Source organism: Pithys albifrons, chromosome 2, assembly GCF_047495875.1.
Source record: "Pithys albifrons albifrons isolate INPA30051 chromosome 2, PitAlb_v1, whole genome shotgun sequence".
NCBI lineage: Eukaryota > Metazoa > Chordata > Aves > Passeriformes > Thamnophilidae > Pithys > Pithys albifrons.
In genome coordinates this window covers 83,804,170-83,828,488 of record NC_092459.1, presented here as the reverse complement: position 1 = coordinate 83,828,488, position 24,319 = coordinate 83,804,170, and the positions used below count along the sequence as shown (strand labels likewise).

The 24,319-nt window shown below is 37.8% G+C and overlaps 1 protein-coding gene across 4 annotated transcripts in view; it reads right to left on the bottom strand.

Annotated features, from left to right (window-relative positions):
• Positions 1–24,319, bottom strand: part of BIRC6 (baculoviral IAP repeat containing 6) — a 175,464-nt gene that overhangs the window by 40,439 nt on the left and 110,706 nt on the right. For all 4 annotated transcript variants that reach the window (XM_071575748.1, XM_071575775.1, XM_071575765.1 and 1 more), the window contains 8 exons: positions 23,335–23,466; positions 20,981–21,148; positions 18,241–18,414; positions 17,690–17,886; positions 14,627–14,927; positions 12,632–12,849; positions 9,854–10,018; positions 9,015–9,183 (listed from right to left, as the gene is read on the bottom strand). In XM_071575748.1, coding sequence (XP_071431849.1) covers positions 9,015–9,183; positions 9,854–10,018; positions 12,632–12,849; positions 14,627–14,927; positions 17,690–17,886; positions 18,241–18,414; positions 20,981–21,148; positions 23,335–23,466 — 1,524 coding nt within the window. The remainder of the gene's footprint in view (positions 1–9,014; positions 9,184–9,853; positions 10,019–12,631; positions 12,850–14,626; positions 14,928–17,689; positions 17,887–18,240; positions 18,415–20,980; positions 21,149–23,334; positions 23,467–24,319) is intronic.

Sequence of the window (24,319 nt, the reverse complement as noted above, 5' to 3'; positions counted from 1 at the left end):
TTTTATTAGGAAACAAATTAGTTGGCTAAAGATCAATAATTTCTTTTATAATAAGGCATAAAAGCATATTAACTGGCTTGAAGCAGCAAGCTGTTTTTCACTCCTATCAAATCTGTACCTACAGAACAATTATTTTAACATGGACACGTTCATACAAAAAGAAAACAAAAGATGAATGCAACTCATTAAACACAGCATTAAGAAATATTGTGCAAGAACTACAGAATTGTTTTTAAAAAGACCAAGGCTTGCATGTTTGTCAGACCAGATTTACCATTTGCTTTCTTTTTTCTAGCTAGCTGCCAGAATACTGGTGAAGGTATTTGCAGGAAAAATGGGGACCTCTGCCATCACAACACTGGAAGATGTAAAAAGGCAAGAGGAAAAAGAGGAAAAAGAAGAATCTATTTTAGCATTGCTTGGGATTATTGGAACTGTGCTCAATTTATTTGTTATTGTTTTTGTGTATATCTACACTACACTTTGATGACATTTTTGAGTATCAATTGCACACCACACAGTGCAAAGACCTGTGATGGTAAGAATGATTTCTATATTTAAAGCAAAAATCCTCCACTGTCTGAAAAAGATAATGAAAAACATTCCAGAGCAAAGTGTCTGGCTAAGGGTGCTGCATCAATGACTGCTAAATGTATCTGTGAGCCCAGTCATGGTGCTGAATTACGTAAATGAAGGCAGACAATATTCAACTTCTTGTTGGTATCAGATGAAACCCAAACAGCAGGATCAGAGAGGGCACTGTTTAATTGCCAGCAAACATGCAAGACAGAAATGCAAGCAAACACTGAAAAAAACCAGAACACAGAAAGAGAGGAATTAAATATATAAATATAAGCAAGCCCCCATGATGCTTTCCATGGTTTTGTGCAGTATGTCTCTACATAGCTGAGACCAGACAAAAAGGGTTTGTTTTTAGACCACCATAATTCAGGCTTATAACATACACTAATGTATGATAAGTGTGGAAACAGGAACACTGTTATACCAGAAGTTGTAATATTATAAATAAAATTTTAACTATTGACTATATTCTGCAGCATTTTTGTTAGTCTTGTGGAAAGCTGAAAAAGGCGAGATTTTCTTGCCTTTACTAAAACTGTATTTGAAATCATCATGCTATACAGACAATGTGCTTTTCTAATTAAAAATCCTTTAAAGTGGTGTGAAAAATATAGTTTTAGTACTTCTTTTAAGAAATATTAACAATTACAATGACATTAATACATATTGTCTAACTGAAAAAAATCTTATATTACATTTTCTATGTTGCCATTTTTTGAATGTGTTTAAACAAAGTCAAATACAATTCTCATGTTTTCATCCTGATCCTCATTTCCAAGTAAGATATATCTCAAGGATTCAAGCTGTTGCATGGAAAACAGGTTTAATAACCTTTGCCCAGACAACTATACTCTCCCTTTCTGGGCCAGGTCCTGAAGACATTTTCCTTTTTTGCACTGTTTATCATTGAGGCCCAGAACTGCAACTCTTCTGCAATTTAACTACTGAAGTTGATGAAATTATTTCCATGTTTTAAATTAAACCTACGTATGTCTTTGAATTAGATTCAAAGCTGCAGACAGTCTCAGAACATTAATATATCTCACATATATCTTATACTAGAAAAGTTATTTTTGAGAGCTTAGGATTAAAAACACAGCAGATAAACACCACCAAAAAACCCCCCAACAAAACAACAAGAAACTGATTTTAATGAATACTCTTCTTACTCTTACATGTGCCACAGAGGAACAACGGAACATTTCTGAAAATAAGTTCAGTTTCTTCTCCTAAACTGCAAAGCTACATCCAGCCCCTCCATCAAATGACATGCAAAGAAATACATCCCTTATATAGGTGATAGCTTATTACTGTATAGAATTTCATAACTGCTAAACCAGCTGAGCCTTTGGAAGTCACTTTGAAACAAGCACGTGAAAAATAAGGTCAGGGATCCAGAACAGAATAAATCTGGCAACGACTACAGTCAGTTGCAGAAACCACAGGGTAACACTGATTTATGGATGAATGAGGTGGAAGATGGTATATTCTAGTTTTGCAACTCTTGAGTCAATGCGGCTCAACCAGAAGAAATGACAAACAGAAGCTGAGGCCGCACTGGAAGGAAGCACGTGCAGACAAGAAAATTTACTCACTATCCATAGTCTACAGCAAGTCTCTAGTAATGCATACTTAATTTTTGTATATGAAACACCAAAGCATTCTGTAAAACTAAGCTACGTTCTAGAGGAATTATGCAGATTGCTAATATTTATTTACTATTACAGAACAGATATAACCATTATTATTTTTTCAATGTATTTCTTATATCTACATACTTATGGATATTACTGCATTAATATCATAATACAAGGGTATTTGAGATGGGTCTTAAAATGAAAGCTTACAAGAACCTGAAAACTGAAATTCAGGTAGAAATTACTGCTGTTTATTATGACCCTGAAGTTATTTAAAACTTGTCAATTCTGTGAAATAAATAAACAGTTATCTTTCATACAAATTCAGTGCACAGCTCTCTTCTCAAAATTGTGGTCAACCAGTACATCAGCATTAGAATGAAGTACTGCACCTTTTCTTTTTGTAAGGACTTCAAGAGCAAAAGAGATAAAGAACAATCCCAAAGTTTTAACCAAATGCGGCAAAGATTCAGCCAATCCTTTTACCAATGAATGAGTTCATTAGCATTAATGAAGACTAGGAGAACTTTTAATTCCAGTAATTATATACTATCTAAGCTGCCACTCTACTTCTGATTTCATTTATAGCAAGGACTTCTTCCCTTCGAAGGAAGTCACAGGGTAAGATTATCATTAGATTGCTCTGGCATACGAGTTAAGTTTTATTTTAAAACAACAGTCTTGCATTCTCTCTGAACAGGTAACACCTGCCCTCTATAGTCATGTATACCTATGCCCAACTTTAGTTAAATGAGCTCTGATATACAGCTCTGGTGCTCATACATTTAAGCAATATCTGCATAAAAATCTCACAGACAACAGTAAAAAGTCACTAGTCTGGGGCAAAGCACAGTTGCACAACAATTCAACATTTGTGGTGCAACAGCACCATCAGCTCAGGGTACCAGCTTCAGAGCACTCAACTTAGTTCAGTGGAACTGGATTCCTTGCAGAAAGGAAAATAACACCATATAATGCCTTAAGAATAAGTATGATTAATAGAAAAGAAATATTCTATCTTCAGCAGGCAAAGTAGTGTAGTTGAAGCTCTGAGGTAAGGAGCTGAGGCCTGAACAGTAGGACTTTTGAGAACTCAACTAACAAAGGTGTATCAAAAGAGACAGAAAAAAGAATTCAGTACATTCACACTCAACACATTTGTCCATAGTACTTACTGAATGAAGTTCTCAATGAAGTATTTGGCAGCAGGATAAAGCAGCACAACTCTTAATGAATCCACAAGTCCATGGTCTGGTAGGACTCGGTAAACCATGAAAGGTGTGTTGTATGTATGGCCAAACTTCGTGAACGCAGATTTGGGAAGGGCTCTCCCCACGTGGGTGTGCCCTTCCAGCCCGCACAGTGGATTTTTTAGGTGAGGCACAGCGTGCACAGAACTGGCCCCACCGTTTAGGTCCTGAGGTCCATCTGCCACAGCTGAGCGAACTTGGACAATGACAGTGAAGTCCTCGGGACTGTCACAGCACCCGGTACTAACCGGGACTGACCCTGCTGAGCATCCGAGATGTGACGGGATGGGATGGCAGGGAGGCATTGAACTGCCAGGGGACGGTCCCCACTGAGACTCGAACTCAGGATGTTGGGATCTGGGGTCCAGAGTGCTCTCCTTTACATCGTGGGACTGCCCCAAAAGGTGTATTAGAAGCTAAATATTGGACTCTCCTGGAGTGAAACATGCTGGCCAGTAAACACAATCCTTTTAGCAAAGCCCTCCCACAGAAATGCATCATCTCTTCTGAGCAGACAAACCCAGGGAAGACTGAGATAGTCTAACACCACAAGCCACGATGATCACATCACAAGGAGTCTGTTTGCCTATCTGCTGTAGAACGAAGGGTGGCTCAAAAAGGGAGTATGCAAGAAAACCCCAGCTAAAATCACAATACCACCTGCTTCCTGCAAGCCTGGGAATTCAAGCAAAGAGAATTCAAGCAGAATTCCACAATTTGATACAAAGTCTGTTTTCCAAGGGAAAGGTGGTACAAGCCTCTCTCCGTATTTGGCTTTCAACAAGTCAGTCATCTCAGGATTTGCTACATACTTGCTAGATACCAGTTTGAGGAAATACCAGTACACCTGTATTTTTAAGCAGGAAGTCTATCTAATATAGTGGTTTCACTGGTAAATCCCAGCTTCACTGGGCTTTTTACTGTCCAAGCCCATTAAAGAATAGACATTCGTGTCATAAAAGTCACTTGATTTTCCATTTGTTTCAGATTCCCTTCTACCTTATTTCTATAAACCTTGTTAGCTACAAAGAGTATTATAAATACTCCTTTCTTCTGTTCCACTTGCATATAATAGCTTGTATTAGTCTTCATAAACCTGAGTCCATCAGTCAAATAACTTACTTTTATCAGCAAAACCTAGACTTTGAAGACAGCCATGTATTCCAGTTACAATCTGATGGTCATACGTTGGCCAGGAACCTCTTGTTGCACAGTGCCAATTTTACTGCTGTGCATTTTGTCCAAGGAGAGAAGTGTCCACATATTGATAGAGTTCCTACAGGAGTAATTCCTCCAAATGAAATGTGCTATAAACAGTGCAACACTGAAAAGGTTTTACATGACAGCTTTTGGTGTGAAATGTGCATACATGCATGTTAAGGAACACATGTGAGATGATACATAAGTTAAAAACTCTATCAATTTTACACATGTAAATATGAATTAAGTCCTTAGGAATAAACGAAAGTGCAATAAAAAAATCTCAACATGTTGTAAAGATAAATTTTCTTCATTTATAAAATGAAAGATAATAAAAAGCCACAGTAATGCCATAACTAGATGTGAAACAAACACAAAAAATATTCAAGAAACGGTGAGGATTACAGCAGCTATTGCTCCCTGTGACTAGAGCTATCTTGCATAATAAAGTCCTTCATAGAAAGATACACCTTCCTTCTCTACAAGAAAAAAGCAATTATGGAAATTAATGAAAGTGGTCAGTTCAGTTTTCAAGGACTTCACAATCACCTCACTCTGATGCAGATGAAGCTGCAGAATATATCAGAGCAATCTGGTTTGTACTCATCTGGTTCAAGGTGAGGTTTCTAAAAGATTAAATGTTATGGGAGCACTCCTTATCTGATCAATATTCCTTTTATTCAGAACAATCTAGTTAACAATCTAGTCCATGTGTGTTCTGGGCAAATTAAGCAGGATGGCAAAATACATTTAAGCAACAGAAAATCTAGATAGATTTCTAACTGTGACATAGGCCAATCTGTCACAACAGCTTTGCAAGCACAATGTACCACACCTGTAGCTAACTGAATATATATAAATATGAAAGTCACATCAATACCAAAATGCTATATCACCACAGTGTTACCAGCTACTGTGCAATAAGAGGAAACAGCACACCTGCAGCTTCACTGCACATATTTCTTTATCAGAATTTTTCCCCACTTAATTGTATGCATATGGCACACACATAGATATATAAAGATCACTGTTATCGCAAGCATAAACAACAAAAGCTAAAATCTAGTAGAACACCACCTTCAGCACAAGGATAACCTTTAGCTGGTCCTACCGGCATCCAGTTAAGTCATAGAAAGTTACAGAGTTGCTGAAAATTGCTAATTTCTGTTAATCACTGTGCTGGGCACAGCTTGTTCCTGGGGGGTGAGAGAACTGGAAACATTGTTAGGATTCTGTTTGCAGTTATCTTAATTTCTCACACCAACATGTTACAGAAAGAGTACAGTTACCTGCTTCTTCCACATAAAAGTATCTACTGACAGCAGAAGTTGCACCAATCTGAAAATCAGAAGACCACGTAACATGCACATTACTACTGATATTATTCCCTTTCCTACTCTCCCCAGGCTCCCACTCAGCTCCACCAGAGAAGAGACAGGTGTTCAAGACAGAGAAGCCAGAAACCAGATAAAGGTCTATCAGGAAAGACTCAAATCTATTCTACTACATTGCACTTGTCTTCAAGGTTTTAAAACAGAAATAAAAATAAGGGTAATAATAAAAGAATTTTTCCACATTTGAAAGGTTTCAACCATAAATATACTAAGTAAAATTCTCAGTCTTACAAGCATCGTACCAGAGCTTAACATAGCTTCAGAGCTTCTCAGCCTCTGTCTCTCTCGTGTTAGCGATGTTATCTGTGTCTCCTGACACGCAGTGTTAGTGACACCGAGACCCTCAGCATCACATGCAACTCCCACTCATTAATGTGAAAATTATCGGTCTGCTGTTCAACTAAACAGTCATTACTGCACTGGGATTATGCCTGGCTATCACAAACAGTTTTCAGGGACTCCTTTACAACTAAATGCATTTGGCTCAAATATTAATGTGGAGAAGACATTTTTTTTCCAGAAGTCATCCTTTTTTCACATTTCCCTCTAATACTGCTACCTAAGGGAAGTTCTAGCCAGGTGGGGGTTGGTCTCTTCTCCCAGGCACTCAGCAATAGGACAAGGGGGCACGGGCTCAAGCTCTGCCAGGGGAAATTTAGGTTGGAGATCAGAAAAAAATTCTTTCCAGAGAGAGTAATCAGGCATTGAAATGGGCTGCCCAGAGAGGTGGTGGATTCACCATCCCTGGAGGTTTTTAAACTGAGATTGGCCGTGGCACTGAGTGCCATGATCTGGTAAAGGGACTGGAGTTGGACCAAGGGTTGGACTTGACGGTTTTCCAACCCAATCGATTCCATGATTCTATCCTATTGCGCTTTCAAAGATGAGCTTGACTGACATAAGCCCACAAGGTTATTATTTTTCAAATCCAGGAGAACACTGTTAATTAGTTTTACATGTAGACTTTTGAACAAATACAGCAGGACTCACTCACACTGCTTGGATCAAGCAAACGATAAAACCCTTCAGATTTTACAGTTCTAAATTTCAATAGAAATAACCACATCCTTTGTGAATTTGTAATCAGAAGAGTAGTTTTCATTTTTTTCTCTGAAAAGGTTTTGCTTTGCTTTAATATAGTTTAGCCACTACATTAAGTGTTGTTGACTCTTTACTAATTGCTAATTCACAGGTACAACATTTCAACATTCCCTGCCAACCACAAACAAGATTACTCCCATGGAAAACATCCCCCTAAAACATCCCTAAAATGAGTATTTCTCACTGAAACTTAGCTGTTTCTTTGCCCTTTGGGAAAACAAATGGTCCCCGAGAGCCACACTAGCCTGAACTTCTCGCTACCAGCCACATATCTCATCTCTTCTATCAGTATCTGACTGTTCTTCCCCAGTTAAAGGTGACTTACATAGAAAGATACATTCTTCTATTGAAAACAGCAAAAAGCAATTTCAACAGCTGTGATGCATCTATAACTCAGGACCAACAGCTTCATCCTTTAGACAACACAGCATTTTTGCCTGCCTTTCATTGAATTCCTTTTTACCTCAACAAAGAGGATTTTATGACTACCTGTTCAAAAGATTACATCATTCTTTATCATTTACTTTATTGGTTTACATTAAATTTTCATTTGTAATAATGATCTTGGTGTATCTTTAGTTCATTTTCCTCATCACAATATGTGCAAAATAGAACCAATAAATTCATGCCAAAACTAAGGAGAGGTGTCAAACTGTGAACTAGCAAGTGAAACATCTTCATATTTTTGTTTTTACTGTAAGACTCCAGGAGACTTTTTGAACTAGTTCCATTCCACCATACAAAATTATGTAATGCCCTAGTTACTAATTAAGAGAGCCACATTCTTTATTGTATTCCCAAGTAGCTTTACAAATACTTAAAACAAGGATGTGATTTCTCTTTTACCTCTGGCATAATTCTGTGTAATTCAGGAAGGAGCTATAACATTGTTTCATGAATCCCCATCACCACACTCTCCAACTGGCATCTAAAAGAACAGCAGGAATGTGACCAGACATCCATCAGTTACTCCAAAAACAGGGCAGGCAAAATAAGGTCCAAACTCAAATTAGTCAGATCTGGAACAACTCCTTCTGATATTTCAGGATTAAATCCATCTTTACAAACAAAGTAACTGAACAAAAATCCAACCTAAGGCTCACTTCATACTAAAACCTACCATCTAGGGAGTCTGAACAAAAACCACAAACCCAGTCTGCTGGTTTTGCCATTAGTGCCACACAGGCATTTCCTTCGTTCATGCTGCTTCACGCCACCTTGTACAACTGAAATGGTTTCCACCGCAAGGTACAACATACCAGAGCAAAACTATCAAAACAATTTTATTCTAAAATTATGAGTAGAAATTTGGTGACAACATAGAACTCATTTGTTTTTCCTTCAAAACACGCAACAATTTAATTTTTCCAGTTTTGATAGGAGGCTTATTTTTGTATTTCCTATATAAAGGAGAAAAAGCTCTGATCAAAGTAGAACTGCCCTGGTATGCGCAACATTTACCAGAACCAGGCATATGCTTGCTCAATTTTCTGTAAAAATTGACATTGTTCTTCACAGTGAGACACATAATTTTGTATAAAGTACGCTCTGGGTACCTTCTGTGGAAGAAGTAACATGTAAACTTTTCAGAAGAAAATAGCGTTTTCCTGCTAGTTTCAATATCAAAGAATTCAGATTCCTCGAAACTTCAGGTTTAAAGAGAGAAATGAGCATTCAACAAGCATGATTCTAATATATTTTGTTTTCTAAGGCCCAAGTGAATGTTCCATTAGTACAACTCTAAACTGGTGAAGGTGCTGAGACTAGCAAGAACTACTATTGTTAATATAAAGAACTTATATGACAGAAGCAAGCCACCCTGGATTTTGAAGGAGACAAGAGCACAGTACCTGAGTCGTTGCGGAGGTACGATGACATGGCTGGGATGAGGCAGGACTGACTGAGCAGCTCCAGGAGAACGGATGGAAGTGCACTGCTGTTTTGTGCTCGCCCCTCATGGCCAGTTTGGGTCTCTTCATTTGATGCGCTTCCTGCAGGATTTATGTAACTGGCAAGGACCTGAAATACACCATAATATTTAATCACACCTGATTTATTTCAGTCAGAAGAACTTTGAGTTTCCTCCCTTACAGAAGAAGCTCTAACACTTCACTAGCTGTTTTGCCAATTCAGATACTAGTATTTATTACAGCAGTCCCAAAGATGCCTCAGAAGAAATTCTATACAGTTTTTAACTTCCAGCCTTAGCTAATGATCAAATTAAGTAACTTACTGTAATTCTGAATGATTTTAGGAAATCAGCTAATATGAATTTTGAAAAATCTGCTGGAATTATTCAAAGTCAGTTTGCCACCTCAGACCACTGAGACACGCAGTTGACCAGCCCCTTCCACTTTAGAGCACCAAGGACATCAACTGACAATGACTCTTTTTTTTTTTTCTTGTGTGTGTTTGGTTTTTTTAACTGTAAATGTTTCAAAAATGTTTTTAACTTCCTTTGGGACAGGGCTTCAGGGTTTACAGATGAAACAATAATTTATGGTGAGCATGACAGTTACCTGGAGGAACTAACACTCATAAGTATGGCTCTTACTTCAGTAAACAAAGAGCGACCATCCCCCAAAATAACATTCATTAGTCTGCTATATGACTGACAAAACTCCAGTTCTACAATTCAGTTCCAATGCTTCAAGTGCTTATCATTAATCAAAAATCCTTTATTACACACCTGTAAAAGGCAGGTCACATGCTCTTCTTCTAGCCTTTGCTTAGTCAAAGCCTGTTCAACATCCCATCCTGAAGCTGTGGAGCCTGTTCCAAAGCCTGTACCCTTGGCCCAGTACAACTGCTGCTCCTCTGTGGATGTACTATTGTGTGTACTTGACACCTGTGGCTATGTCAAAAGAAAAAGGTCACAATTACTTTATGTTTTCATCTTAGGAACACTGTGTTTAAAAAGCCTTTGTTCTGCAAAAGCATGTAATCTCAATTTATTAACTTTATAAAGACATCATCAGGATGCAATGAAATTCAAAGCTTTATGTAAGAAACACTGCCACAAACATGGAGTTGTAGTACAGGTCAGCACTCAGTTCCTGGAAGTGATTCTTCAGTTTGACTAGGACTGTAACTTCATTTTTGTTCTCTTTTAAGACTCTATCCCTGCTTGAACGATGAAAAGTAATAAAATGCTACTTAATCAATATCATGCTAAACATGGCAGCTCTGTCATTATTACTCTTTAACATCTAGTCAAGTTTAATAACATGAGGTGAAGGAGATGGGAGTGGAAATGTTATCAAGTGCACTTAACTGAAATGTTAAGATGCTCAAGCATTTGCTGATTTTGAATAAATGCTCCAATATAGGAAGAGCAATAAGTTACATGTATAGCTCTGACACATGATCTGAGTCACTTAAATACACTATTCCCTCTCGATAAGAGGGGGGAAATATCTTGTCCTTAAAATGTTCTGAGAGCGAGCATTTTTCCAGCAGTGCCTGTACAGCTTTTTCCAGTGGTCTACGTCAGTGCATTCTACTAACACAAATTCAATATACTGCTTAGCCCTTACAAAACTATTTACTAAGTCTTTGGTGAAAAGGATGCAGAAAAAACTCTGATAAGCAATTTTTAACTAATGCTTTCTTATTTAGATATTTTGCACCCTAAACAAGTGACTTGCTATTTTCATCCCTCAGTGACAATTAACTGGAAACCAGGTCATGTGACTAGGTACTCAACTTTATTTTGCAATATTTGATTTATGGCTCTGAAAAGTCTCATCTTCTGTTCAGATGTTCTTCTTTCTTTGTTAAAGATTACAGTTGAAGGAAAACAAACTATGAACAGACTGCAATGGCAAAAGAAGTTATCGCCTGTGAAGTACCATAGTGACAGCAGTCTGGAATTATCTTTTAACTTTTATATTGGGAATGTAATGCATCTTGGTGATGAAACAGCTGTGTGGTTATTCTTATGTAGACATTACTCATTACATCACTCATGAGTATGTTGTGCCTTTAACACTCAAGAGGACTGTCATGAGCACTGAATTAAAGCACTTAAGGGAGAGCCTGGCCCCAGACATACAAGCCTCAGTGCTGGCCTGATGGATCTCTAGTTTCAAGTTACCATCTATCACTTGATAAATATGAATTATGAGAAAGCAAGCTACTTCAGGGGTCATGGTAGAACTGAAGCAGAGATAAGAATTAATGGTTGCCCTTTTCCTCCAAAGGTGCAAAAAATGCTAAGGTGTTAAATGTGTCAGCAGCCTGATACCTCATTAGAAGCAGAATCTTTAACTTCCCCTTAAATTTGATTAGCCATTAAAGTGAATTATTCTCAGGCACAGCTTCATCTCTTGCTTGTTCAACCCTTCATCAGTACCAGAGCTGCTGAAAAAGAGACAGCCCTATATTTTGCAGCTACTTAGTCATATTCAGCCACCAGGTAATGTTGCATGCAAGTCTCTGCAAAAATAGTGCTAAAGATGGCAAGTCACTAAGGTTTTTTGTGAGCATTTTTATAGACAATTGGTACCTTATACAGATACGGCAACTCACAATCCTAAGGAAAAAAAATCAAGGGATAGATGGTCTGAATAGAGGGTGGTGTAATATCGGAAGTACCTTGAAAAAGTTTAATTTTGGAGATTCACTTGTAATCTTGAACACCATGGAAAATGTATGTCATTAGATCTCATTTGTCCATCAGTGCAAAGGGTGTAACAAAAATCACTGCATTAATTTGGTAATTTGCAACCAGTAGAGTTTAGATGATGAATGTAGACACTGAGGTCATGCTATCTAATGGGGATTAAAGAACCACCATTTATTGAACATTGTGCCTCTTGTGCACTGAAAAAGAATGTGTTGTGAAAGAAACTGATTACACCTTAATGCTTCATGACAAGCCTTCTTTGCTGGTTATATTTCATGATTACTATGTTTATTTGCAACATGCATGGACAATTACTTGATTAAGTACTTTATAATTATTTTTGTCCTTCAGTCAAATGCCAAATCTGCTGAAATTAGCCTATAATGAAAGCAATGAGATTATTTTCTTTTTTATAATTAAAACTCTTACTACTCAGTGGCACATGAACGCATGGCCAAACTTCACGAATGCAGATTTGGGCAGGGCTCTCCCCACGTGGGTGTGCCCTTCCAGCCTGCACAGTGGATTTTTTAGGTGAGGCACAGCGTGCACAGAACTGGCCCCACTGTTTCAGTCCTGAGGTCCATCTGCCATGGCAGAGCGAGCTTGGACAGTGACAGTGAAGTCCTCGGGACTGTCACAGCACCCGGTACTAACCGGGACTGACCCTGCTTGGCATCTGAGATGTGACAGGATGGGATGGCAGGGAGGCATTTAACTGCCAGGGGACGGTCCCCACTGAGACTCGAACTCAGGTCCTTGGGATTCAGAGTCCAGAGTGCTCTCATTTACACCACGGGACCGCCCTTTCAGTGGCACATACTCAGCTGATAAACGTACCTCTGCCTGGTTGGGACTAGAGTTGGGCACCCTTGGAGCATGGTGGCTCAGAGCAGAGAGACAAGCAAGGATGAGATGGATAGCGCCGATCTCCAGCGCCATCCGCCTAAGCAGCACTCCATCATCTGTAGTCAACGGTGTAGTGCTGAACAAACTGCGCAACACGTGGAAGGGCAGAGTGGGAAGCACGTTTGCTGAAGGAGACTGCAGGATATGACCTAGTTTGAAGAAGAAAAACATCAAAACTACATTTTGTTTCAGTAGTTCAATACAACTTATTAAACTCTGCAATAGTTTATGACCATACAGAAATCTATTAAGGACTTAAGCATCTGCATACAGTAAGCTATCTAATATTAGGTTTTTCTTCACAAAACAATTTCATCAGGAGGAGAGAGCAGAAGAAAGAATGTTTTTTATTTTATTCATGGATTTGGTTAAGAACCAAATATAAAAAGTCTAATTTGTCATTTCTAGAGAGAAAACTGTTTTGGAAAGTGTTTTGGAGTAATTATATATATATATATATATATATATATATGTACACACACGCATATATATATTTAAACATTCCAAATATAGCAAGTTAAAGAATGCACCCGATCACCTAATAGCAGCTCAGCTGACAAGGAGCTGTAGTTTACTGTGATGTTTTTGTGTTCATGTGCCAGAAGTGGGAATTAAGTCACTGACACAGATCAAGCTGTGATGTTATTCAAGTTGAATACATGGTGAAATACTAATATAATTTTAATTAGATGAGTTACATGTTTGAATTTTGTACTATAATTATTTAAAATTTTTAACTCCTTTGCATTATGAGCAAAGTTACTTCTTTTAAAAGCCACATCTCAAATAATGGAGTGACCTGCTAATGGAACATACTCAGATTTTGGAAATTCTTCTGATTTTTTTTCCTCTATTCAACAATACATTACACATTTCCCCCACAGTGCTTCAACTACTGAAGATACTAAAAACCAGCCAACTCTGTTCAGAAGTTTGCTTCTAATTTTAAAGATATTATTTTTTCCCTCATTCTTAGAGTTTATCAGCTGTATCATCATCCAGAGGTCTAAAGTGAAAAACATTGCAAGTAGGTACAAGAGAATTAAAAAGATAAACAGAAGGAAAGGTAAGTGGGGCTCCTATTTTTTCAGCTGGTCCCATGAGGTACACGTTGCACACCACTCTATAGGCTGGTGAACAGAGACTAAGTTCAGATTACTGTGGTCGAGAAAAACCAGCCTTCTTTAGTTTGGAAAAGACCCTTGACATCATCAAGTTCAACGGTAAACCTAACACTGCCCAATTCCATCACTAAGCCATGGCCAGTGAAAGGAAATGCCTTTAACATACAAAAACGTATTTCATACACACTCTTCCAGTTTTTCAAAACAATAAGAAACAGAAATACTAGAACTATATGCAGAATGCCAGGTTCTGTTGCAAAGACACTGACTACAAATTACCTCTCAGCTTGTCTGTTCATTCATTGAAGTACTCTATTTTTCCCTCTGAACTCATACTACTGAGATAGAGCTCCAATTTTATCATTAAGATCTTTAGGTTTTTCTTTTTTTTCCAAAAAACAGTATTATGCAACAGTTTATTCTACATCTGTTTTAGCAATGCTCCTGTCCATATCATTCTGCATTTGGCTGCAGATGTTTGCTCAATGATTTGAGCATATCTGGCTCAAACTCAAACTATTTTGTCTAAACACGGTCATCTTGACAGTACCATTTTAAGTTTTATCAGCAGTTATTTTACAATTACGCTGACATCTAGATAAGAACACCTGAGTGCTGATGATTGTGATAAATCTTTTGTCAGACAGAATTTAGTATTTAGAAACAACAGACTATCAAAGATACTAGAAACAATGCACAATCCAATTCTAACTTCCTGCTAAAGGCAAAATGATTTAAATAAATCTAGGTTAAAATGATCTAGCTGTGGTCTACAAAAAAAGGTAATAATTGCAGCACATACTTCCTTCACCATCATCTGTAACTCCCAACACCAATCTCAACAGACACTGAGCATGTTTCCGTTCTTTTAGCAGCACCTCAGCATAGCCCGGGAGACGAAGGAATAAACCAAAGGCAGCCAAGGAATGTGCAGGTATGGGAGACATAGTCTGAACTGTTGACTTGATCGGTGGAGGTTCTGCGGCAATTGTTTCTGGTGCTTCATACACCAATTCCCCTGATTGTTCAATGGTAACCCATTCAAACTGATCACTGTCCTTCTGCTTTTCCTGTGTGGCCGATGTAACCACCGGAGTGCTCACCTTAACCAATAAAACAAAAATTGGTCAGTCTTTCAGTTAAACACATTTGACAACAATTTATTACAGGTAGGATTTAAAGGACATGCAATAATATAGGACACAATAAAGATGTCACATGAAATACACCAGTATTTGCAGATAGAGGGACCAGGCTAACCAGCCAACAGGGCACACTTGTTGCACCTTCCATACTAGTGCTAGAAAGTCCTGCCTACACAAGCAAGCAAGTGTATTTTGCCAAGCTAAAATCCTCAGTTAAAGTGTGTTGCTTAAAACTCAGAGGCATAGGAGACACAAATTACACTGAAGTAAACAATACAAAGACTAGTTTATATGTCAGACTCTTAAATAAGAAAAGGTCCTTTTGCTTTAAACATTAAACACTGATTGTGAACTCAAGTGCTTAATTTTTAATTATATACTGCAAAAATGAAGAAAAATTAATCGTCAAACCTTTCAAACGAAGAATAAATTTATGCATCTTAGCAGCCTTGTAGCAACTCATGTGATCCTTTCAATTGATTTGGCAGGCTTGAAGCCGAAAAAGGTTTGAGAATAAAAGAACTGCTAAGAGAAACTTGGCTATTAGCAGCAAGGTATTAATTTCTGCACAGAGAAGTGAGAGATCTTAGGCTACCCATACTCACTTCCAAGCACTAATGCCAAAACAGGTAAATTTATACAGTTACAGTACATAATTACATCTTACATGCATATTAATTTATTACACTATGTGATTAACATATTAAAGCTTGGGTGGAACATAGGTGGGCTTAAGGTAGAGCTTTCTAGATTCTTCTTTTGGCATTGAGTCTTGGGGTGCTTTTCCAGGTTTTCGGTCTCAGTTCATCCTCTTCCTCAGTTAGACCTTCTGGACTTTCTTTCATAAGTGACCTTGCCAAAATTCTACTCAAACATCTTGCCTTGCTGCCATTTTATCCTATCGATGTGTCTAGTTTTATCTAATTAATGATTCTTAGTACACAGTACAATGGTTCTCCAATGACTGCTTAAGCTTAGGTGCAGTAAGTGTAACAAAACAACCTAGAAGTTCTTGCTACGTTCCCTCAGTAACATGGGTTAGGCAATTTTGCAGGGTAAGGCAGAGCAAGATATTTTACAAACTCGGGGGTCTTTTAGGCCTTGCTCCTTTCAGGCTTTACTACTATTGTACTCTAACAGAACAGTCTGTTTTATGAGCACAGGACTATGCAGTAAGGCCTTATAATGGGAATAGAGTTTAAGGGGGTACTCATTGTACAGCATGCCGGGACAGTCAAACAATTTAAAGGAAAGTGTAACACTGAGGTCCCTTTCATAATTAAACACTACAGAAGTTTCAGGCTTTCATTCTATTTAGACTAACTGATTAAACCATATTTAAAATTTTAGTACTTACCACCAGACTGCTCTAAACTGGAAAAGATTAATCTAAAAAGCCCTTGCAGAATTTATGCAGAATACCAAATTCCTAATTGAAAGTCAAAGCCCTGTTTTGCTGCATTCATTCCAATGATCTACACATTAAGAGAATCAAAAGTACCAGTGACTTGGAGAAATATAAAAGTAAAATTAGAGCATTAAGGGTCTGGAGAAATCATCAGTATTCACTCTAAATATTCTATTTTGTATTATTGTATTTAATTTGTTTTTATGGATCACAGAATTCTTTTTCAGTATTTGAATCCAAACATACATCTCAAGCTAAGAAATTGTGAAAAGAGAATAGCTTCCCAGGACTACAGAAAAAGAAGGAAAAAGGGAATGAGATTTCTCATAGTCATACTTTGCCTTTCATCTGTTGCAGAATTCCATGTACCAGTCGTCTTTAACACAGAGAACACACTAACTCTCTGGGATTTCATAATACAGTAATTATTTATGTAAACATATTTCCTTAACTTCTAATTTTTCAACTGTTTTAGTACTAGACCTCTAAGACCTTTGCAGAACTATTTACAAATGATGTATGCTAATTACCCAGTCTCACTACAGGGTTTCTATTACTGCTGTAATTTTACAGACAGGGTACTAAACAGCACCCTTAATTCATAATTAACTCAGTTTAAAAGGGAATAAATATTCTTTCCTGTTAACAGTATCAGCCAAAAACTCCCAACATACAGTCAAACAGAATTTGAGTAACTTACAGGTTATTTTTCCCTTTTTAGCAAACATTGTGTACCTTGAACAGCAGTCAAAGAGTAATTCCACACTAATGCCACTGCTGACACTTTTGAAATGCCTGTAAGTACCTCCAGAGAAATTATATATATAAGTATGCAAGTAAATAATGCATATATTATTTATGAATATAAATATAATGAAGATTACACAGTTATTTATTACGCACAATAATAAATCTAAAATAAAGTTACATAATAGATACACAGAACTGAATTTAACCATAAAATTATGTGAGGGTACATTTACATGAGCAATTAAATGATAAGCAAGTATGCCTTTCTCAGCAACTTTATGTTACTGAACCCTCCAAGATATTTTGTGAGTTCACAGAAGTGAAGCAAGCAGCAACCAACTCATGTGTTTGTCCCAGAAGGACGTGGCCACACAAGCAGCCTATGGCATCTACAGGGAAGCAACACACATAGCTGGACTGGGCTGTGAGTTACACACTTGTTGATTCAATGCAGCTTCCCCACATAACTGAGATGTTACACTGAACCACACAGAAATACAAGGAAAATACTGTCAAACAGAATACTCTCAGCATGTTTTCCGATACTCAGGTTTTCACTCACTTGCTGAATTACATCGGGATAAAGCATAGGGAGTCTCTCTGCAATAAGAGCCAATCCACCCATGCCTGCAAACACTTGCAGTGGAGACTGAATGGGGCAGGTTTCAAGAAGCGATTCATCTAGAACTGCATCCATACACTCATCCCCAGGACTGATGGCTTCATCTTCAGGGCAGGATCCTAGTAAATCTGCATGCTCTATAAAAACACAGAGGTAAAAGAAATTAATACATCATCATCAATACTGTGTTTATTTCTTGGTTCTGACTTAAAAGTGGACTTCAAAAGTATTGGTTCCTTTGCAAGGAAACCCTGAGACAAGAACCTAAAAGCAATGAGTGCAAAAGTGTCACAAGAAAACAAAGGTATTAGTGTTCCTCTTGCAAGTGACAGCAGATTCATGTATTTGTCTCAAGTTTAAAAAAAAAGTGCCTAGTAAATCATCCAAGAAAATACAGAAAACTGCTGTTTCTTATCAAGAAAATCAAAACAATTTTTGTCCAATATAAAAACATTTTAAAAAGAAATACACCAAAAAGTAAGAACACTCACCCTTTTCTGTGTGAAGACGTTTAAATGAGTCTGTTTTTGATAAGCTTGGATCCGAGATAACTTTGGAACCAAGTTTAACTGTCAAATCTATGGATCGATATCCTTGAGGGAGTTTACGGTCATACAGCAGAGTCAGAAGCTGGGCAAGTGTCATTTCAGCTGGCAATGGCTGACCTAAACAACAGTGGCATCAAGTCAGAGGGGAAAATTCTGAGTGGGTTCTTTTAAAATACATATCCAGGTGCTCTTCATTACTTGCAACACAGATCCCAAGTAGACTAAATATTATCCGGCTCCAAACCAAGGCCTTAATTTTATCATTTATTCTCTCAGGAAAAGAGGCCCCATCATTTTGGAACCAATCATTAGAAAGATGTGTGCCAACATTACCTAAAGCAGCTCTGTGCTGAGAGATCAAGCACTTGGCATATTTATCAAGTGGCTAAGGCTGTAATTTGATGTGCATTTTAAGTGTGTACTGACTGCCCCTCCTATTAAACATCCCCTATGCATCACTCTGAATTGTTGGGGCATAGAGGTGTGTGACCATAAGGTAAAATGGGTGACATAGACAAAAGTGGCAAACAAAGAAATCTGCATTTCTTTTTCAGTCCCATTCATCTCAAGCATAGCTCACTACTCCTGTAAAAGGGCACAACTCAGCAAGAAAAAAAGTGAAGGGCACTGCCAGGAATACTTCTCTCAGCAGCAATATAGACTTGAAATGCACATGCAATACAGTCCAAACTGATTACTCGGCTCCAGATTTTGGATTATGAGTATGTTCTTCCCTGAAATCACAAGTTACTCTAAAGGTAGATTATTTTTTCCTGGCAACAAGTAGACTTACACATTAAATATTTCAGAGTTGGATCATATAATAGCATTCCTATTTCATCTTGACTGTACTTAATTAAGTAACACAACATCTAAGACATCTTTAGTAACAGCCTATTTCTTTAATTGAAGATAGTGTCTTAAATAAAAAGTGCCTTGTCTTTGTGCAAGTTCATGCCCTTTTTTCCATCACTGATTCTGCTTTGCATGGCTTATATTTCTGTACCAACTGTCTGCCATGCAAGACATGACCCAACAGACCATAAATACAGAATGTTCTACCTTACCATCAGTGGTCAATCTTTACCATCTAGATACTGAAAACAGGCACTGAGTTTTGATTTGTCTCCAAAATAGCAGTATCATAGAATGTCCCAAGATGGAAGGGACTCTTAACAATCAATGTCTGACTCCTGCCCCTGCACAGGACAGCCTCAAGAATCATACCATGTGCCTGAGAGCATTGTCTAAACATTTCCTGAACTCTGGAAGGCTTGGTGCTGTGACCATTTCCCTGGGCAGCCTATCCCAGAGACCAACCACTAACTGGGAAAAGAACCTTTTCCTAATATCCACCCTAAACCTACCCTGACACAACTTCATGTCATTATCTCAGGTCCAGTCCCTGGTCAGCACAGAGAAGAGATCAGTGCCTGCCTCTCCTCTCCCCTCCTGAGGAAGTTGTAACTGCAATGAGGTCACCCTTCAGTCTCCTCTTCTCCAGGCTGAACAGACAAAGTGCCCACAGCCACTCCTCACACGGCTTCACCTCAAGGCCCTTCACCATCTTTGCTGCACTAACCCTAACTGTAACCCTAACCCTAACTGTAACCCTAACCCTAACCCTAACCCTCTTTGGCTATTCTCTAATGGCTTAATATCTTTGTTACTTTGCAGTGCCCAAAACTGCACACAATATTCCAGGTGAGGCTGCCCCAGTGCAGAGGAGAGCAGGACAATCCCCACCCTCAATGAGCTGGAGATGCCTTGCTTCATGCTTGCCTGCCCTGCCTATCACTCCTGAAGGGCCTGTAGCCAATGGCACGCCAACCATGCCACTCATCCCACCAGGCTTTGCTTATCAATTTTAGCTATTTTAATCCAAGTACATGATCTCTCTAATAATAGTCAGAGAATAGCCTCAAAGTCAGTAATTTGCTACTAAGTTTCAAATGTATTTTTTATTGGGTGAAAATGACTTTGATGAGAAGTTAACCACTTAATTCCATTAGCTAGTTCCATGGTTTTATAGTGTAAAACAGGTAAGAAGCTCTTCTGCATAATATTAGTGTTCCATCCATGTTTCTGTTCTTTACTCCTGATTTAAGTACGAGAGAGATTGCCAACCTTGCCACCAGCTTTGTCCAGACAGCTGACAAAAGGTGAGAATATATCTGCTACATGCAAAACATGACTAACTGCTGGGAAATCCTATTTTTTAAAACATAAATTTTAGGGAATTCAAGAAAATTCCTGAACTGGCAAATCAACCTTCCAGCGAGCAATGCAAGTTGCTTGGCCATTCAGAACATGAAAAAACTGGGGACAAATATCAGTTCAGTTCTGCCTTGCAGGTGAAAGAAAACATCAATCATTTTACAAACCCACACTGCTTTCATTTGTGAGTGAAAGCGGAAATTTTTTGAGATTTAGTTTAGGAACAAGTAACTAAACCTCAAGAAGAACCAATATAATTGTTAGGTTTTTCAAGCCACTACGATACTATGATGCTGAAGTTGCAGATGGTATAGTGCTTTCCAGCTGAAAGCTGTTACAAGCCCAGAAGGGCTCCAGACTTCAAAGACGCTCAACAGAAAGATAAAGATGTTCATTAGCATTGTAACTACTTTCTGATGACGTGTCAGCCACTGAAAAAGATCAAAAGTTTGGTGATTAAAGTTACCTGGTAGAAGTTTATGGTATAGATGAAAGACTGGAACACTAATGGTCTTGCTGGAAGATTCTCCTCCTGAGGAAGAGGTACCTACTTTATCTGCCATCACTCTTCCTCGCCTTGATGGTGGACGTGGAGGGGTGGATGAAACAGCTCTTTTTGACTGAGATTTCAAACCTAGTACAGATGTAAAAAAAAAAATCAAAATTTGTTCTAGTATTTAATAACTTCATTTAGCCAAGATACATTGTACTCAACACTTCATTGATGGAAAAAAAGTAGAACTTTACCTCACTGGCTAATTAAACATCAGAATAGCATTCCTGTATAAAATGTATTTGGATATAATCCTTGCCTTTTTACAGTTAAAGCTGCACATTCTCCTAAGCTCCAAACATAAAGCAAACCATAACTGTGCTAGATCACATCATCCATAAAAAAGCAAAAGCTATTCTGATCCTACTCTAGTTAAAGCGTGTCTCACAATGGGCCCCACCAACAAAATAACTGAAAACAAGAAAGGCAAAATTTTTCATATTGACAGACTACAGATAATAACCACCTGTCTGGCCTATGAAGGCAAGTTCAGTTGCACTACTGACAGTACCATGTGTAGTGAAAGACATCTTTAAATGTGCTTTTATGGTTGCCTAGCTAAAACATTAGAAGTAAGCATCACATGAAAATCAGAAGGCAGCGTAGCTACATAAAAATTTACTGATCTTACAGAGCAAGACTGACTCATTTTGACTTAAGGTACAGCAAAATTATACTGCAATCATGTCCCCTTCTATGCCAGTGACACATCAAGTTAAAAAGTCAGCAGGTCCAGATACAAAGACACACACAATTACTGAGATCATTATCCAAGAGCAACTGCAAAACTAAACATCTACACTTGAAATGCTGGTTTCAGCTGATCATTAGGAGCAGCTTTAATACAGAACACATTCTCTAATAATCTCAGTATACTGAACTAGCTTACCTCAAGAAGATCACACTCCAAATACCACTTTGGCCCTCTATTAACTCTACTAATAGGAAAATAGTAAAATACTGGGTTCATGAGACTCTGAGGACACTAAAAAAATCCCCAGAAAAATCAATGACAAGTAAGAAGAGATCTCACAAACAGGTAGCAAAAACAAATGCAAATGAAACAAATTTACATTAAAACTCTTAACTGGAAAAAAATCAGAAACAAAGTAAGAAAAAACTTATATCTGCTTGTTTCTAATATGGACTGGGCTGTATCAGGCGGTAGAATCAGTGATGGCTGACTTTGCTATGTCCTAGCTTAAAGCTTGGCATAAGATTTTTTTTCTTCCTAGATTCCCTATTCATGTTTTAACCCTTTGCTTGGATCTATTAATACTTTAGGTATTACTAAACCATGTGTAAGTGGCACCTACTGTAAATACCTTGTCAGCTAAAGATGCTGTTATTAACATCAGCTGTGTTCCTTTAAATGTATAACAAGAACCACAAAGCTGCTGCCTTGTTCAACATTTGAGTTTAGAGATATGTCTACATCTCAAAATCTGAAATAAAAAGCTTAAGAAATATTGGTGCCAAAAGTCAAACGAAATCAGCATTTCTTCTCCATGCTTCATGAAGTGTAAATGAACTTAAGGTACCTCAATGAAGACAGAAAGCCAGATAGCAGAAGAGTAGCTTTAAGTTCATTAATCTCTCTCTCACACACAACAGAACTTTAAACTGAAAGACTAATGACTTCTACAGCCACTGTCTGAACTGTAAACTTTGAGTATCACTGAAAAATTACTATAGTTAATCTATATCCTCCAACAGTAGATTCAGAGAAAAAGGGTTTACGTGAAGGATTTCAGAAGGTTCTTCACATTAGTTTTTGAAGGTGAATGCTCTGGAAGAAACTATACTGGAATAACATGGTTTTATGCCTACAACTCCATCTGACAGTTTTTAGCTGAGTACCACCAGTTGTTACGCAAAGTACATGGACTCTTTTATTTCCAAAGCATATTTTGGGAGTAAAGGTGATAAAACAATGATGCACTACCTACTGCAAAAAGGTAAAGGAAATAATATCCACCAAGGTCCAGGTGTGTGTAAAATACTCTGGCAACAGCATCCCCAAAGATAGCACTGACACATATAAATTAGGTACAAATTTGTCCAAGTATATCATCTGCCAGAGGCAGCTCTTTCATCAGGAACCAATCTTAACTACCTAACAGTCAGTTACATTAAATGGGTACCACAATTTTTCTAACCATCATTAGTAGTAAAATTAATTGTTTGTAGGTATTTTCTTCCCCACAAACACTTCTGGTATTAGAAAGATCCATATTTTAAAAGGTAGAGAAAGAAAAAAGGCATACCAGAAGCAACAACAACGCTGTAATTGTCCTGAAATCCATTTTCTGCTTTAACTTTTTCTTTCTCTTCATAGTTCTTTTTTTCCTTATCTTCCTTCTGTTCATTTATCAGCTTAGCTGTAATACTGGGTGTATCTACAGAGGGGGAAAAAATAAAACAAAAAAATGATAGGCATTTCATACAGTTTCTAAGCTGTTAATAAGGCTATTCTCAACTGCTTTAGTCTCTTGTAAATATCTACACCTTAAGGTATTATGGTAATTCTGGCTCCTCCTTCCCCCAAAAATCTGTTCTCTGACAATTTAAATCTCTAACAGTTTAAAACCATTACCTGATGAATCAAGTGTATTCATGTTAAAAAATCCCCAACACTAAACCATTGCAATCAACCAAAACACAAAAAAGTCTCAACAAAACAACACCACCAAATCCAACAAAAAAGAAATTTCAAAACTTTTTTTTTCAAGGACAGCTGCAGACTTATTTAAGTAAACTGTTGTATTTAGGTCTGGGTATCTCGTAGTACATACTGATCCAATTCCTGAACCAGCAAGTACTACTGTTCCTTTGGTATTGAAAGATGCCTATAGTACATTACATATCCAGAACCTGAACTGTTTCATTAAGTGAACATTAGATTACTGCAGTTCAACCATTTTGATTCAATTATTAGTGTAGATCACAAGTACCAGCAAGTTATTAAATCTAATCTAATCTAATCCAATCCATTAAATCACTGATGATTGGTGCCAATTGATCATTTCACACCTTGTGAGGTACAACACTGGCACCAAAATAGCCAAGTAATTCCCTGATTGCATCTGATTAGTAACTTGTTTCCACATAGCCACAGCAGCTTTAAGGTATAACCAGACTCAAGACCTAAAAGCACTATCCAGCTACCCTTAATTGTGTGACACCAATGGATGATGTACTGGAAGGGATGTGGTTCAGCTGCTTGGAAATACATTATGATTTGTGCCTGAA